The 12,434-nt window shown below is 47.7% G+C and overlaps 1 protein-coding gene across 1 annotated transcript in view; it reads left to right on the top strand.

The window, feature by feature from the left end:
* Dock2 (dedicator of cytokinesis 2) overlaps positions 1-12,434 on the top strand; it is a 418,958-nt gene that overhangs the window by 342,783 nt on the left and 63,741 nt on the right. Inside the window, 3 exon segments of the mRNA NM_001419946.1 lie at positions 1,472-1,550; positions 8,685-8,785; positions 8,876-8,934. Coding sequence (NP_001406875.1) covers positions 1,472-1,550; positions 8,685-8,785; positions 8,876-8,934 — 239 coding nt within the window.

Raw genomic sequence — 12,434 nt, 5'->3', positions numbered from 1 at the left:
GGGAGTACGGGCATTTGAGAGTTAGCTTCGGCGTGAAGAGCAGAGAGCTTGGATGCAAACTGGAGCTCCTGAGAGGCCTAGGATGAAGATACAGACTGGGAAAAAGACGTGAGCACGCCATGTTCCTAATCTCTAGGGAAGTGTGGTCTGAAGGAGGAAACTGACAGTGTGCTTGCTATTCCCTGTCCTCCAAGAACACCCTTGGGGCCCTACCCTGTGAGTAGACTATGGTCTAAAGCAGAAGTTTGGCCACATGGAGACAGCTCATATTTCAAACATACTAAGAGTAGAGAAAGTGCTCCCATAGGGTGACCTTTAGCATATAGAATGATCAAAAGGGTTCTGAGAAGTAGGAGGCTCTGGGTGCTGGCTACAGGACATGTTCAAGCCTGTACCAGGAAAACATAATTTTGACTTAGAGCTGGGACAGGCTATAAAATAAAAACATGCCACTAAGTGCAAAGGAAGGAGCTTGAATTGCAGGGTAAGAGTGAAAAAACGGGCATAGGAAGGAAGGTCTGGCCAAAGCACGCAGGGCATTGCATGTAAAGAGAGAGCTCTGCTGGTCTATGAGCAGTAGAGAGCCGTGGAGGTCAGAATGGCCGTGGTCAGGGCTGTCTGTGAGAATGGCAGGACAGGAGAAGAGGGCTGTGGGAACAGTCAGTGGGAGCTCATGGACAAAGGGGGAAAAAGAAACCAAGGTGGTCAGAGAGACGGGGGGTGCATTTCAACAGCTGAGGACCAAAATGTAAAATGAGGATGATATTTGGCTAGCACTGGGTCCTGGATGGACTGGAAAAAAGGTGATCAAAGGAGGTGCACGGGGTATGGAACAGCGATCACAGGAACCTTGTCTATTATAGGGAAAAAGTCGAGAAACCACGAAACGGCCCATCAATAAGAAACCGATTAAATAAACTGTGATGCGGACGTAGAGTGGAAAGCTCTTTGGTGATTAAAATGGGTGACGTGTGGCAGCACTCATTGGTGTGAAAGGAGTCCACGATTTATTATTGAGTAAAATCAGCAAGCTATGAAACCACATTTGCCGTGTAATACCATTTATCAAAATGACGCCCTAAAAATGTCATTCGTGTAGACGCTTCTAAGGAGACCTTTGAAATGATGTTCACCCACATGTTGATGGTAGCTTTCTCTAGGAGAGAGGATACGATGGAATACTGGCTGTTGTTTGGGGAGGGGATGCTCTTTCTTTATATCAGTTCTGCACAGCATGGGCTGTTCAGCCACAAGCTTCTAATTGTTTGACTGTAAGACAATACAAGTTTCCAAAGAGTCAGATAGACCAGCTCTTCAACTCTAGTGAGGCAACCTCAGCGCCTACATTGGCCTCTATTAGTTTCCATCTGAAGATCAGCCCACTCTGGGAGGCTGTGAGGAGATTTCAGTTTATCAGGAAGAGAAGAGAGAGGACGCTCAGTTGGTCCAGTAACCTTGTTTCCTCTTCCAGGGTCTTCCTCAGAGCTATCAACAAGTTTGCAGAAACCATGAACCAGAAGTTTCTAGAACACACAAGTTTTGAGTTCCAGGTGAGTGTGAGACATTTGAGTTGCTCAGGGCGGCTACTCCGGAGCATTGGGCTGGTTGCTTCCTCCTCCACCATTACCACCCGCAAGCACACAGAGGCTGCAGGTGTCTCTGCAGACATGCGTGACGGAAGTGAGGAAAGAAGACGTCCCATTTGACTGGGAGGCATGCCACTTCCTCACTGTCGACACTGCTGCTTGCTGCCTTTCAAAAATGTAACATTTCCTTAGTATTTTGTCCCCCGGTGCCAAGGAACAGCCAGTCACAGACACGGACGTACAAAGCTTTCAAGTTTATCTCTGTGACTTCCAAATTTCTCCAAAAGTCATTTTGGCATGTGTGCTCAGCCAAGATTCGGGGCCTCTGAGACCTTAAGGCGGGGTTGGGGCTGTGTGATAAGAATGTCCCTGAGGTAAGTAGACTGATGTCCCTGGTCGGGCCCACAAAGAGCCTGCTCTTCAAAGCCTGATGGGAAAGTCTGTATTACTGCCCATGGCTGCAGGAGTGAGAGAAGAAACCCTACCCCCAGCCTGAGAAGCTTCCCTCCAGGGATGTCTTCAATCCCCTAGAGTCTCTGGGAACAGAGTAGGGAATAGACGAGGTCACCTAGTTCAGTAACTCAGGGCCGTGCCATTTCCTGCCTGCTCATCTGAGATGCCGTGTTTCCATCAGCCTGGCCTCCCAAGCTCAGCAGCAGGCAAGGGTGTCATCCCGCCAGATTGATGACATCTCTAAGATGCTAACTTCCCTCCCACCTCAGGAGGCTTTGCCAGCCCAGGAGCATGCTGGGAAAACTTACCAGTCAGCTGCTGTCGGAATAGTTCCTCTTCACAGAGCCTGCCCTGCCTGTCTCCTCTCTGGGATTTGTTCTGTGACCCTGTGGTCATGAGGTCACATCTAGGCATTTCTCTAGGCACTAATTGTCATTTAAAATCATCGCTCTTGCTCCTCCGATCCCATCCATGTTTTCTTCCCTTCTGGTAAAACATGCCATTCTGGGCTCTGTGCCTGGCGTACAATGTCCCCTGGGGGAGCGGTGACACCTGGGCTGAGACCAGTGCCATGAACCTTGCTGGGGTTGTGATGTCTTTGCTGGGCTGAAAGGACGAACATCTTCTCTGAACAAGGTTCTCGATCCTGCCCCCATGATCTTGCATTCAAATCTGGGAATGGAAGTGACCGATGTTCATGATAACAAGAGAAGCCGCCATAGTTTATATACCCACTCATAAGAAATCACTGACCCGAACATTCTTTTTTTTTTTGTCTTTATTAACTTGAGTATTTCTTATTTACATTTTGATTGTTATTCCCCTTTCTCCGGGCCAACATCCCTGTAACTCCTACCCCTCCCCTTCTATATGGGTGTTCCCCTCCCCATCCTTCCCCCATTACCACCCTCCCCCCAACAATCCCGTTCACATTGGGTTCAGTCTTGGCAGGACCAAGGGCTTCCCCTTCCACTGGTGCCCTTACTAGGCTATTCATTGCTACCTATGCAGTTGGTGCCCAGGGTCAGTCCATGTACAGTCTTTGGGCAGTGGCTTAGTCCCTGGAAGCCCTGGTTGCTTAGCATTGTTGTACATATGGGGTCTCAAGCCCCTTCAAGCTCTTTCAGTCCTTTCTCTGATTCCCTCAACGGGGGTCCCGTTCTCAGATCAGTGATTTGCTGCTGGCATTCGCCTATGTATTTGCTATATTCTGGCTGTGTCTCTCAGGAGAGATCTACATCCAGTTCCTGTCAGCCTGCACTTCTTAGCTTCATCCATCTTATCTAATTGGGTGGCTGTATATGTATGGGCTACATGTGTGACCCGAACACTCTTATACCACCGCTAGCTAGCTTCTCTGAAGATGCAGGAGTGGGCAAGACCTGGACACAGAAAGCCTGACATCAGCACCTTGATGCATTTGGGACTAGAAACTGCACTGGCTGACACAGGCTTTCACACGGGACCATGACCACACTGTAGATTCAGTGTGTCACTATGGCCTTGGGTGAGACTTTCTCTCCAGATGACAAGTCTTTTCCAGGGCAACCAAACATGTCACACAGGCTGTTTAAAGCCAAGAAAAAGGTTTCATTTCCCACACAGATGCCTGCGGTCTCCACTTGTTACAAAGCCCGTTCAGAGGAATAGATATGTCCATGGTGTTTGAAGGGACAACTTGTAACAACATACCTGGGGTGCCAGAGAGGCAGTGTGTGACCATAAAAAGGCCAGCTGGTTTGCCATTTTCCCCTGAAGTCAGCAGTTCTAGCCTCAGGGACCCGCCGTTCTGACTGTCACTCTCCTCCATGGTCTCAGGGAGGTACTTTCCCAAGACAGGGTCAGCTCCAGTCCTCTAGGCCATTCTTTGGGGTTTCATAAAACTTTCCTGAAATCGGGGTTGGGGATTTGGCTCAGTGGTAGAGCGCTTGCCTAGCAAGCGCAAGGCCCTGGGTTCGGTCCCCAGCTCCGAAAAAAAAGAAAAGAAAAGAAAAAAAAAACTTTCCTGAAAGAAATTTTATGTATGCGACATATCTAGGAAAAGGGACATGCCCTAAGTGCAAAAGTTAAGCTGGTGAAGTTTGACGTTTTACGTAAGTACTTCACTGTTCTGTGCCTCGGTTTCTTCAATGTTAAATGAAGATGTCATGTCGTTAGTGGCTCTCTCTTTAAATGGCTACAAACGTTAGGTGAATTGATTCATGCAGCTCACATTCATGTAACTCATGGTCCTGGCAACAGAATGATGTTTAGCATCGTTTTTATGATGGTGATGATGATAACAATGCTGCTTGTTGGTATCAGGAACTGCTTTCTCCTCCAGCAATGACACCACCTGGTCACTGTTGCCATAGCAATGGCCATACATTCCCAGCATACCTTTGGCTTAGTTCCCACCTTCCTTTGGGAGCAGTTATGTCATTGTGTGATTCAAAGGGCAAAAAGACAGCATCTCTATGGGTGCCACTCCATAGGAGCCAAAGCCTGCGCATCATAGAAATGGTTATTTCTGCTGTAGGCTAAGATCAGTGGTACCCTCTGGATGCTGGGACTCGATGCTCTTGGCTATTTGCAAGGTCACAGGGACCAGAAGAAGAGGACTTGTGCTGAGGGTCCAGGCTACTTCGCCTCACAGACTTGTGCAGATAAAAGGCAGACATTTTCTGCTCTCTCTCTCTTCCCCCCTCCCCCCTTGTCCCTCTCCGTTGTCTCATTCTCCCATTAAAACCTCTCCACATGGAACCATGTTGGCCCATTGTGTTTTGTCTTGGACTCAGCCGAGATTTCTACTCCAACATTGGTGGTGGTTGGTGGTAGTGATGATTCTGTTGTTGTTGTTGGTGGTGATGCTGTTGGTGGTGGTGATGATGTTGGTGGTGGTGATGATGCTGTTGGCGGTGGTGGTGACGTTGGTGGTGATGATGCTGTTGGCGGTGGTGGTGGTGGTGATGATAGTTGCAGTGGTGGTAATCATGATAATAATCATAGTGATATTATAAGCATCAGGGCTAGGAACTCAGGTCAGTTCTTGACAGGCAAGCCAGCAGAGAAGCAGCTCTTTGATCCTCACAACATAGCCCGAGGCTGTCAGGCCCACAGGATTCTGTAAACTATGGAAAAGAGCTAGGAACACAGAATCAAATAATTCTTTTCTAATGAGGCTTCCACAGATATTTAGTGAAAAGTACCCCAAAACTGGGTCATTTTTCAATCTTCTCTTTGTTCCCTCATCTTTTCCTCCCCTCCCTTTGAGAACGGATTTGTTCTTTGTACCCTGCCTGGAACACCCTCATCTCCTTCTTGTGGGCTCATGTATTATGCATGTGATACCAGCAGGAGCAGCCTCTATCCTGGCTCCCTCTGTCCAGAGCTGGAGCAGGGGAAAGGAGATTAGCCCTAACCTCTCCTCTGAATGGTGGTTTTGTGATTCAAAGGGCAAAAAGACATCACTCTACATGGCCATCAATAGGGTAATGTCCTATACACAGTGTCCTATACTATTCAGCCACAGAAGATAAAATCCTACCTTTGCCTTAGCTTAAAGAGAGACTGAGAACATCATGTTAAATGAAATAATCCAGGTGCAGAAAGACACACACTTTGTGAGTCCATTCCTATATAGTCTCTGAAAGCCAGCTCTGCAGAATCAGTAAGTACGATAACAATTACGAGAGGCTCTCAAGGGGTCAGATGGGAGATGCTGTTCAGTACCCACAAAGCTGTAGCCATGAAGGAGGGATACGTCTGGGGTCCTTCACAGTAGAAAGCCTAGGCACTCATAACAATGTCTATCTTAAAATGACTAGGAGACTTTTACCACAGAGAATTGATGAGTGTTTAGGTGGTGGATACATTAACTGGCCCAGGGATAGATGTGTATCTAAACTTCCCACTGGAAACTGTGGATTTATACTATGATGGTGTGGTAATCCAATTCAAAGCGTTTTAAAGCAACAGAGGGCAGGAGTTAGATCAACGTGGCTCCCAGTGCCACATTCACCTGTAGGACACAACAGTTTTGTGCTCCGTGGTCCTCAGTTTTTTTTTTTTTGATGTCTAAATGTGGATAGAAATACACATTTTGTCCCTTCTCAGAAGGATGTGATTTTTAAAATTATTATTCTTTTTTTCTTTTTTTCTTTTCTTTTCTTTTTTTTTTTTTTTTTTTTTTTTTTTTTTTTTTTTTTTTTTTTGGAGCTGGGGACCGAACCCAGGGCCTTGCGCTTGCTAGGCAAGCGCTCTACCACTGAGTTAAATCCCCAACCCCTTAAAATTATTTTTTAAATTATGTATATGTATATGTCTGTGTGTGTAGAGGTGTGTGTGTGTTACCCACAGACTCCAGAAAAGGGCATCATATCCTCTGGAGTTACAGCCATTTGTTTGTGTCCTATGGATGCTGGGAACTGAACCCAGATCCTCCACAAGAGCAGCCCAGGCCCTTAACCACTGCGACATCATTTCAGCTCTTTGGGGTTGGGGGGTCTTCATAGGAATACACACAAAGCATGGCTATTGACCTCGAACTCATTCCATAAATACTGCCTTGACACAGCTAGATCAGACTTGCAGCCAAACATCATCCAGATCAAGGCTATCAAGAAAATGAAGTCTTTGGCTCTGTGACCTTTACGTTTAGTAGTGAAGATAGAGAATAAATTCCATAGTTTAAAACATGTCACGAGCGCGGGGAGGATGCCAGCGGATCTGCTTCAGTGTGCAGTACCAGGCCAGGCTTTCGTAGGAATTGGTGTGTAAACCTGTATGCAAGGGTCCATGGGAGTTTGCTGGGTAGGACCTCCTCATTTAGTCCTCATAACTACACCCTTTGGGCCCCATTATCCTCATTTTCCAGGTGAAGGAACCGAGACTCAGACAGGTAGGATGGCGAGCTCCTGACAGAGGACACAGTAATCAGATGGCAACCCCTGGAAAGCATCCTGACAGTTCCCACAGTTTAAAACAATCCAAAGCAAACAAGCAAACAAACCGACAGCAAACGGCTGTACCTCCTGCGTCCTGTGGCTCTGTGGTTCCAGCCCTAGGAATGTAGGCCACAGAGAGAGGTTCCTGTATGGAAAGAGGTTCAAGGGAGGGATGAAGACAGTGCCACTGCCGGAGAAAGAGGAGTGGGACCGAGCTAGATGTCTATAAATGGGTTAAAGGGCTATAATGTGTCTATACATGGGTAAAGCTGAGGTAACCCTGACGTCAGAGTACTATGCAGCAATGGAAGAGAGCAAAGCAAACCCGTGTTGCTCATACATGGGCAAAGAGAAAAGCAGAGGACAGCAGAGTGGCTTTGTTGTTGTTGAAGATGCTTTCTTTTATATTATTAATTAATTTATTCATTCACTTTACATCCTGATAGCAATCGCCACAAACAGCCTCTCCCCGTCTCCCCGTCTCCCCGTCTCCCCTCTCCTCCTCTGAGGAGGAGGAGCGTGCCCCGGGTTGCACCTTTAGGCCTATGCAAGGTTTGGCTCTAAGCAGTTGTGACCTTGGCAGTGGTGGCTGTCTATAGCCTGTGATGGGCCTGCTTGTGTGGAAGCTGACTGACTCCATGGCAGGGTGGCACCTCTTGCTGCCGGGTCTGTCCTTTTGCAAGTCGGGCCTGTGGCATCTTAAAACACTTTCCCCTGAGCAGCCAAGTTGCCAGCCTGTGCTTTAGTACAAAAGGAGCTACCTGGAGGTTGAAAAGAAAACAATGAGACGGGCAGGTACTTTCCAGCTCCTACCGTGGTCCTACCTGGTGAGCACATCTCCTCGTGTCGCCTTTACTGCAGCCCTCTGCAGTGAGCACCGGGTTACGCCAGTTTCCCAGATGAGTTTGCTGAGGTGCACCGCCACCGTGGGCCTTCAGCTTTCTAGACTGTGACCCATATCAATACTGTCGCCACCATGCTCATCCTTTTGATAACTTTCCCTATGTCTGCGTTCAATGATTGTTCTGTTTGGTGTCACCACAGCTGGGGGAGTGGGGGAGTGGATTCCATCACTGTCTTTCAGAGTCAGCATCAGATCGTATACCTGCAAAACTTACAGCAGCTGAGAATTATCAAATAGGCAGGCCAGAAAATTGGTACTTCTAACACATTCCCAAGGGATGCTTCTGATGGTCCCAGAACCAGGCTTTAAGGCCTTGGAACAGTGGGGAAGGCAAGCGCAAACTGCTTTAAGACAGAATGGATTGTGGGCCGGCTCATGTCAGGTGGATCAGGGAGGGTACCCTGTGAAGCCCTGACTTCCTGAATGGCCTTATCTTTCACACACCTATACTTTCAGCGCAGGAACCGGCTCACCAGAGATCCCAGCTGGGCTGAGTCATTTGTCTTTCAGAAAGGAAAACAACAGAAGTGCCCCAGCCACAAGAATCCAGCTCTAAAATTCCCCTTGACTGATCCCATTGTCGGGAGGGGGAGGCACTGCTAGGGCCTAGAGAGATCCATCCATTGTCCTTGCTTTGGCCAGGATGTTAATTTTGGAGTCCGTGCCAGTTAGAAAATTGCAGAGCACACAATTAAACTGGTCTCGCCTCTGTCTTCTGCCGTCTTTATAAATTATTCACGTTAGCCGGCGTTTAATATGCCTCCCCCACGTCAGACCCTCTCCATGACTGCTCTTTTTTTTTTTTCTTCCCTACAGCTGTGGAACAACTATTTTCATCTGGCAGTGGCTTTTATCACTCAGGACTCTCTACAGCTGGAGCAGTTCACGCACGCTAAGTACAACAAAATCCTGAATAAGTAGGTTGCATTCTCGGATTGTTTGAGAGTGGGGAGCTTCCTGAAACACTCCAGAATAGAGCTAAAAGCCGGCACTTCTGCTCCTTCCAGGTATGGGGACATGAGACGGCTCGTGGGATTCTCCATCCGTGATATGTGGTACAAGCTTGGTGAGTAAGTGCCCATGCCCCGAAAGATGCGTCTTTGTGTGCCCAGTGCCTCCCTGAAGACCAGTCCTGACCCTGTCTTTCCCAGCCAATGTGAATCTGTTCCTCCTGTGTGATGCCCTGAGGGCCTGTGAGGTCAAACAGGAATTTGTAAGAGAGGAAGAGGCAGGGCTGCTGTTACACATCCCAGGAATGGCCGTAGCTATTCTGCATCCTGCTTCCTGGGTGATCCATAAAATATTTTCAAACCTCACAAGGGTAGGAGAATGGACTCTCTGGGAAATAATGAGCCCAGACGCTGCCCCGTGACAGTGAGCTGCAGGGATGGTTTGTGGGTATTGGTGAAGGGAGGGATGGAAGCAAAGGGACCGTTATTGACCATTCTGAGTGAAATCTGACGAAGGAGCTACTATGAAACTTTATGTCATATCCTTTAGGACCACCCCTGCTTTCCCTTACTCATCATGAAACCCCAAAACGGGAGTTGTTTGTCCGAGCTAAGAAAATTGAACATCTCAAGAGTGTATCTTTCATTCCAGGAGAACGGAAACCAGTAGTCCTGCTTACAGACCAGATTTGTGGTGAAAGATGGGTGGGTGGGTGAACTGATGTCCATGAAGAGTGAGGACCTCCATCTCTGACATTAGGCTTTCTCCTTGACTCTCTGGTGTACAATTGCCCTGCCCTGGGCTTAGCTACTGGCTCTCTTCAGTAGAGGAATTTATAAGGAGGGTTTGCCCCTCTTGGGCTTTTAGCCTTAATGAACATCTCAGGCTTCACTTCCTATGTCCTTAGAACCTGTTCCCTGTCAGGTTTTCTGGATAACTTTTAGGGTAAGATTTGTCCTCTGGTAGGAGGATGTACAGTACAGTGTGTGGTAGCCAGTCTGATTTCTGTGGTTGGCGACCAGCTGACTCCAGCTAAGACCACATACTTGATGATGGTGGAGGGGTAGGGAGAGAAAGAGAGAGAGGCAGAGAGAGAGAGAGAAGCAGAGAGAGAGAGAGAGAGAGAGAGAGAGAGAGAGAGAGAGAGAGACTCAGAGAAAGGGAGGGAGGGAGGGGAAGTTGAGGGGGAGGGGGAGAGAGAGACATTGACTCACAAAATCTAAAGCGGCAGAGTAAAGGACCTAGCCCCAAAATGCACTGTCACAGCTCAACCTGGAGCCTTGGTCAGTCATGTACAAGCAAACCTCAAGCAAGAGAATGTAACATCCCTTTTCCTTAGCTAAAACAAACAAACAAACAGAAAACCACCACCTTCCGAGGTGCCTATGAAGGTCATAAAAGTGAAGACTGAGGCAGATGTCGTACATGCATCTGGAAATTGTTACTCCTATTCCTGCCCTGGCCCAACAGGATGGAATCTAACTGTGTTGTGGGTGCACTGTACACCTTTGCCATCAAAGCTCAGTCCAGTGTACACTACCAAGGCCTCCAAAATGGGCTCCAAGCAGTAATCCCAAACAGTAAAGCAGGGAGAGCTGTATGACCCATAGATACTCAACAACGTGGGTACTGCCAATGTCTGCAATAGATAACCTTTGGTTTTCCTAGGTACTTCCCCAGGGCCACACTGGGAACCTGGGTCATCTCCTTGAGCTCTATTCTCCAAGAGGCTGCCGATGCTCTCCCCAGCTGTGACTATTAAAACCTCTTCAGATATTGTGACATCTCTCCTCAGGCATATCCTCTTACTGTGTGCTTTGTCTGGCTACTTTCGATAAGGAAAGGGCTATCAGAAATAAGAAATAGGTTGTCTCCTTTGCCATTTGTGTTAGTCGGCTTTTCGTAGCCATGCCCAAAATAGCCAAGAGAACGACTTGGAAAATTCCACCACTTGGCTCATGGTTTCAGAGGCTTCAGTCCACCGGCCTTGGCTCTGTGAATTTGGAGATGTGGTGAGATGGAAGGAACATCATGGTCACCTCATGATGAAAAAAAAAGCAAGTTTGGGATGGCAAAATATAGCCCCACCCCACCACAGACTTACTTCTCCCAACCAGACCCTGCCTTTTAGGGTCTCCATTTCCTCCAGAAAAAAAAAAATAGTTGACACCAGCTAGATAGCAAACCTTTAACCCTGGAGCTTGTGGGGGACACTGTGTGTTCAAATCCTAACATTATTATTTGCAGACGCATGCGAGAGCTTAGTGCTGCAGGTAGACTCCGGTCCAAAGCAACAGGCAGTGGCTGCAGCTCTCCAACCGCTTGCTATCTGGCTGGAATATAAGCCCGTCGCTACCACATCTTCCGAGTTTTTCAAAAGAAACCAAAAACTTAGATCCTTCAAGGCCTTCTCATGAATATCAATGGCGATGAATTGAATGTTTTCAAAATATCCCATGCTCTCAGCGAAAGAATGGCGTTCCGGCTTGCATACTTTATTTTGACCAACAGGGACTAGCTGAGGCTGTGGTGGGCCTCTGTTCCCAGCTCCACACCCCAGGCTCTGCCACAATCTCAGAACGAGGAGCTGTGCTTTGTTCGTCCCGAGCAGTTCCACACGGCCTGCTCTCCTCTGAACATCCCTCACCGCGCCGTTTTGCACACAGAAGATTTTATTTAGATATAGATTATGTTTTGGCAGGGAGTCTTGTGCTCCCAATTATGCTGATGAATGAAAAGCTGTTACCAAATATTCCACCTGCTTAGAATCACAGAACATCGGGGCTGGAAGGGCCCTTTAGAGAGCATATTGTCCGGCATTTTTCAAGCATTTATTCTTAGCCAAGGGCCAATAAAAAGAAGAATTCACGCTTGATAAGTAAATGGGATAAAGGTGATCATGGGGCAGGAAGCCCACTATAGATGGCTTTCTGATGCCCCAAACAGACCCCGGGGGATAATTAGAAAAGGGATTTATAGGATCCAACCCTTATTTTACCACAGAGGAGAAAGAGCTTGGCTACATAGTGGGTTAGAGGTGGAAGCTTGAAACATGATGGCTGGAATGCTTGCTCAGACTCACAGACATCTCTGCTGCTCAAAGTGCCTGCAGAATGAATTAGCACAATTAAAAGGCCTATCATCTGGAGGCTGCGAGAAAAGAGCCATTGATTGTGGCTGCCCTTGGGGATGCTGTTTGCTGAGATAGCAAGGAGTTTCTGAAGAACAATAGTAAAAGCAGAGAGGCCCAAGCCACCCTAGGTGTCACCTTTATGCTAAACCCTCACAGCACCCTGCTTGTCTCAGAGAATACCCACTGCATTGGCCTTCCTTAGGAGGGCCTTGTTCAGACATGATGTCTACTGCAGGAAACAAAAATCAAAGGACGTTTTGACGAAAGCACCACCCTTCGTCTTTTGGCCAGGCTTCTGGGGAAGAAGAAAGTACATCAGCACGTACACACACACACACACACACACACACACACACACACACACACACCAGGCTTCCGTTTGTTAATGATATGGCTGCCTTCTTCCTTGTCTCATTCAGAATTAGGAGCTGAGACCTGAGGCAGGGAGGACGAGTGGCTGGCTCATTGACATCCTATCCCGT

Source organism: Rattus norvegicus, chromosome 10, assembly GCF_021556685.1.
Source record: "Rattus norvegicus strain SHRSP/BbbUtx chromosome 10, alternate assembly SHRSP_T2T, whole genome shotgun sequence".
NCBI classification, from domain to species: domain Eukaryota; kingdom Metazoa; phylum Chordata; class Mammalia; order Rodentia; family Muridae; genus Rattus; species Rattus norvegicus.
This window is presented reverse-complemented; position numbering and strand designations above follow the sequence as displayed.